Below are 4,755 nucleotides of genomic sequence, written 5' to 3' on the forward strand. Positions count from 1 at the left end.
ATATATTCAATTTTTATATATACTAAGTGTTATAATATTAAATATTATAGTATTTGTTATAACAATGACTCAAACTATTAATCCAAGATATATTTGGGCTTAACAAGATTTTAATGTAAGTAAGATCAACCCAAGTCCATTGTTAGGTCCCAAATTCGATTTAGATTTATTACTTTAAAGGACCAACGCAGATAAAATCTACGTATTTCCTCTCAAATTGGTTCAAATTAAATTTTCATTGCTAGTTAAGTATCATAATTGATACTCAGGAAAGCATAGCAAACCCTCTTCCCGCTCCTCACTCCCCCGTTAAAAAAATGCAATCATCCTTTCTCTATCTTTGCAAATCCTTTATTTAATTATCTTCTTAAAAAATACACCAATACAGATAAAATAAGAGAGAGAGAGGAGTTAGGATAATATTGGGGAAATGAAATGAGAGAGAAAAGACAACGTTCGATTTTGGATTTTGATTTTCGGGAGAAAAAGGAAAACCTAAAGACAGAAGAAAGAAGGACCCATTTGAAACGGGTTCAGAGGTTTTTGTTGCGTGTTTTTGGCAGTTGGGGGTGCTTTCACAAATTTCAGCTTCCTTCACTATTCTCTGCCAGTTCCGATGATAATTTATATATATTTATACTAATTAACTAAATCAATTCCTAATTTTAATCTCTAATAAATTTAATCATTACATGAGTCCCTAACATCTGATTTTACTAAAAAAATTGTGTTGAAGTCAGATTTTTTGCATTAGAAATTAACATAGTTGTCTATATAAAAAGCTGACATTTTTAGCATTTAGATTTACTCTTTTTTTTTTTTCTTTATCTTTGCACTTCAAAAGAGTCTACTCCTATGTTGTGAAGTTTGGAGTTTTCCACTAATTTTTTTTCATATTTTTAGCTAATAAAAAAACGTTACCATGTATGAAGGACACGCCACCATACTTAGCAACGTAATAAAAGACAAATAAGACACGCTAGTAGTATACCTCTGTTTCAGTGTTTTTTGTTTTTTGGCCATTTTTTTGCGTTCCCTTCCTTTCTTAATCAAATCACAATTTCCAAGGTCCATCGCTTACTTCATTGAAATTAAAAACCTTACCTTCAAAGTTCAAACTTCTTGCGGTCTTCTTCTCTTTTCTATTCTTCAGCGGCAAGCAATTCCTTTCGTTTCCAAAAATGAGTGTCAAAAGCTGGGGAATAGTAGCTTTGCACACGATTATGCTTTTTCTGTTATTTTCTGTCCTTTTTCCACTCACTTTCTCAGCAGTCAGTCAACCCCAAAACCACAAGAATCGAAATCCCAAAACTTCTGATGCTTCTTCAGCTGTTTTCCAGGTTGAAGGGAATGTCTACCCTCTTGGGTATGTCTCCTATTATTTCTTGGATTCCTTTTTAATGTCCCCAAGCTTTCATCCTTATCTTCAAGGAAAATAAAACTTTTTTTTTATTGTTGATTCTTCTCCAAATTATATTTCAGCATGATATTTTTCTTTAAATTTGTTGTGGGTTTGGTTTTTTGGATAGTTTTTCCTGTTTCTGTCTTTTGATGGGAGCTATGCTCATTGTTTTGAAACATTATTCAATCCCATGCGTTCTGAAATAAGTGTCTTATTTTGCTTAGGAAATTTCAGATTGATTCGTCAATATATCTGTTGACTTTCTAAAGTGAACTTTTTTCAATATCAGGTTTAAATTATACTACTTAGCAAATTTTTTTTAATGTTCCTCTTTTTACAGGCATTATACAGTGTCCCTAAGCATTGGCAATCCCCCCAAACTATACGATTTTGACATTGACTCTGGTAGTGATCTAACTTGGGTTCAGTGTGATGCACCATGTCAAGGTTGCACCAAGGTAAACATAGGTCCCATTATGAAATATTAATAGCAACCGTTTAGTCATTCCAAGCTTTTCATCTGGTATCTATCTTGTCTTTCGGCCTTTTGTAGCCACCAGATCAATTATATAAGCCCAAAAACAACCTTGTGCAATGTGGTGAAGAGTTGTGTGCTGGAATTCACTTATCAAATGAGTATCAATGTGCTGCCCCGTCAGACCAATGCGACTATGAGGTTGAGTATGCTGACCAAGGGTCTTCGCTGGGTGTGTTAGTCCGAGATCAGATTACCTTGCTGTACACCAATGGCTCTGTGGTACGCCCAAGGATAGGCTTTGGGTGAGTGTTTTCTTTCTATCCTTATGTGTGATATTGGTTGCACAATCATTATGGTAGATAGGGATACAAAGATAGACAATTTAGAAGGACAGAAAATGAGAGAAATTTGTGTCTTGAGAGTCTTAATGCGTTATTTTGTGTTACCTGCAACACCAAATACGTTTTCGTGTCCTTTCCTAACTACCAAATATAGATTTAGTATTTGAGTTCGTGTTGATTCAGCTACAAAAGTACTCTACTATCATTGGTTTTACCACTTTGATCATTGTCAATTATGAAATGATAGCAATATCAAATAAGAGTACTATTGGTGAATGATACTGCAGCAGAATTGTTATTTGCCTTCCTGAATTTATTTAGAGTTTCTTTTTCTTTTGTTTGGGTAGGTGTGGATATCATCAGAAGTATTTTGGTCTCAACTCTCCGCCATCCACAGCAGGAGTCCTTGGCCTTGGCAGGGGCATTGTAAGCTTTTTGTCCCAACTTCATGCTCTCGGTTTGATTCGAGATGTGGTTGGTCACTGCTTAAGTGTGAAAGGAGGAGGGTTTCTATTCTTTGGAGATGATCTCATTCCCTCGTCCGGAGTTGTTTGGATACCCATGTTTCCTAGTTCCTTGGAGTAAGTTTTTGTTGAAGTTCGTATATATTATTTAATTCCTCAAGAGATGCTTTTATTTTTTCTGTAAATGAGAAAGCTCACACAACCATTTCTTTAGAAAACACTACAGTGCAGGGCCTGCCAAACTTTTATTCGATGGAAAGCTTACGTCTATTAAGGATCTTGAACTTATCTTCGATAGTGGCAGCTCATACACATATTTGAATTCTGAAGCTTATCAAGCCATTGTTGATCTGGTAAGATAAGATAAGTGTTGTAGACATAAAACATTTCATCCCCTCTTATGACCCCTTTTGTTTACGTGAAATACAGATAAGTAATGATTTAAAGAGACAGAAATTGGAAAGAGCTATTGATGATGACTCACTTCCGATTTGTTGGAAGGGTGCAAAGCCTTTTAAATCCCTAAGTGAAGTAAAGAGCTATTTCAAGCCCCTATCATTGAGCTTCCAAAAAGCAAACAATTTGCAGTTTCAGCTACCACCAGAATCTTATCTAATTATTACTGTTGGCACCTTCTAAGACTATGAATAACATTTCTACCACTTTATTGAAGAGAACAAGAGAAATTATGCGCCTAACTTTCTGTCCTTTTCTACAGAAACATGGAAATGTATGCTTGGGGATTCTAGATGGCACTGAAGTAGGTCTCGAAAAACTTAACATCATAGGAGGTAAAGCTCAATGAAAACCAACAATATAAAATTTGATGTCAATCTCATCTTTCTTCCCCTTTCATTTGAAAATTTGATGGTAATACATTTTCTTTTCTAATTTGCTCAACAGACATCTCGCTACAAGATAAGATCGTGATTTATGACAACGAGAATAAGAAGATCGGATGGATGTCTGCCAACTGTGACAAGCTTAGGTTATAAGCCCAACTCTTCATATTTCTTTAATTGTGACATTAAATACGTATTAGAGAATTTTTGTCTTATTTTTTTCATTAACAGTGTGGATCGTGAAGTTGAAGAAGGTTTTCCACGCCGATATGCTACCGATTCCGGCATCTTTTCTGACCGGTGCCCCGCAATCTATGGTACAACAGAAAAATAAATGAGTTATTTGGCACAAAATGCTCACATGTAAATAAGATAGAACATATGATTACACATAGTACAGTATATCTATATGCTTAGTACAATATGTTATGCGTCATAAGCTAATGTTAATGAAACTATAGATGATGGGTTCCAATCCCAATAAGGGTAACTAATGGAGAAAAGTGTTGAAGCAGAGAGATTTTAAATGCCATCAATGCAAGATGTAGACTCACTATGGCTTCAATGATTTACTAATGTTGGAAATAAGTATTAAATATTACCCATACATTTAGGAACATAATTTTGTTGAATCAATATGCGCTGGATTTTGATGGTCAATTGGTCACTATGTATAGTAGCAATAATGTCACCCCTGTACACGAAATTTAATATAAAGATGAATTATGAAGATAATAGCACTAAAATTATTTAGAAAAGAATGACCAAGTATAATATTATAAGGACTATAGTAATTGACAACAAGATATTATTAGATATCCAAAATTTTAGTAAAGGATGCTCACCTGTGTGGTTTTAACCACACAGAACTTAAAACAGGAATACGTTCACGTGAGACACCCACAAAGTCACTGGATGATGGTTGTAGTATGTGATCACTCAGTTGTATTTTTTAAAAGATGAATGCTATGGTACTTATCACTTTTCAGAGAACATGATACTGAGACAGAGATAATCGGACGGAGACACTAAAAATTATTGTTTGTGTATTGTGTTTGGATACGATGTACAAGACACTAATGTAATGTCCAGTATTATGTTTGGATACACATGGATAAGACTAAAATATTATATAAAATGACTAAAATAAGTATATGATTTCAAATTTTCTACATCAAGTACAAACTAATTTAATGGAGAATGAGAGTACGTAAGAGTACATACAAAA

General features: G+C 34.3%; 1 protein-coding gene across 3 annotated transcripts; it reads left to right on the forward strand.

Annotated features, from left to right (window-relative positions):
• On the forward strand, positions 981–4,159 carry LOC107613910 (aspartyl protease APCB1). Of its 3 annotated transcripts, none has more exons than XM_016316104.2 (9): positions 981–1,366; positions 1,743–1,860; positions 1,956–2,182; positions 2,569–2,802; positions 2,900–3,038; positions 3,115–3,309; positions 3,404–3,476; positions 3,589–3,673; positions 3,759–4,159. In XM_016316104.2, exons 1-9 carry the CDS (start codon positions 1,182–1,184, stop codon positions 3,859–3,861), a joined length of 1,359 nt encoding a protein of 452 aa, XP_016171590.1. In that variant the 5' UTR covers positions 981–1,181; the 3' UTR covers positions 3,862–4,159. The 3 variants fall into 3 exon arrangements, with proteins under 3 accessions (XP_016171590.1, XP_016171591.1, XP_020965340.1); XM_016316105.2 differs by having other exon boundaries at positions 3,115–3,216; XM_021109681.1 differs by lacking the exon at positions 3,115–3,309.

Source organism: Arachis ipaensis, chromosome B08 (genome assembly GCF_000816755.2).
Source record: "Arachis ipaensis cultivar K30076 chromosome B08, Araip1.1, whole genome shotgun sequence".
NCBI lineage: Eukaryota > Viridiplantae > Streptophyta > Magnoliopsida > Fabales > Fabaceae > Arachis > Arachis ipaensis.

Excerpts from the sequence above, each read along its gene's own strand:
- LOC107613910 (XM_016316104.2), top strand. The coding sequence starts at position 1,182 with ATGAGTGTCAAAAGCTGGGGAATAGTAGCTTTGCACACGATTATGCTT. Across the intron at positions 2,803-2,899 it reads ATGTTTCCTAGTTCCTTGGA|AAAACACTACAGTGCAGGGC; the intron begins GTAAGTTTTTGT and ends CCATTTCTTTAG. Across the intron at positions 3,477-3,588 it reads AAAACTTAACATCATAGGAG|ACATCTCGCTACAAGATAAG; the intron begins GTAAAGCTCAAT and ends TTTGCTCAACAG.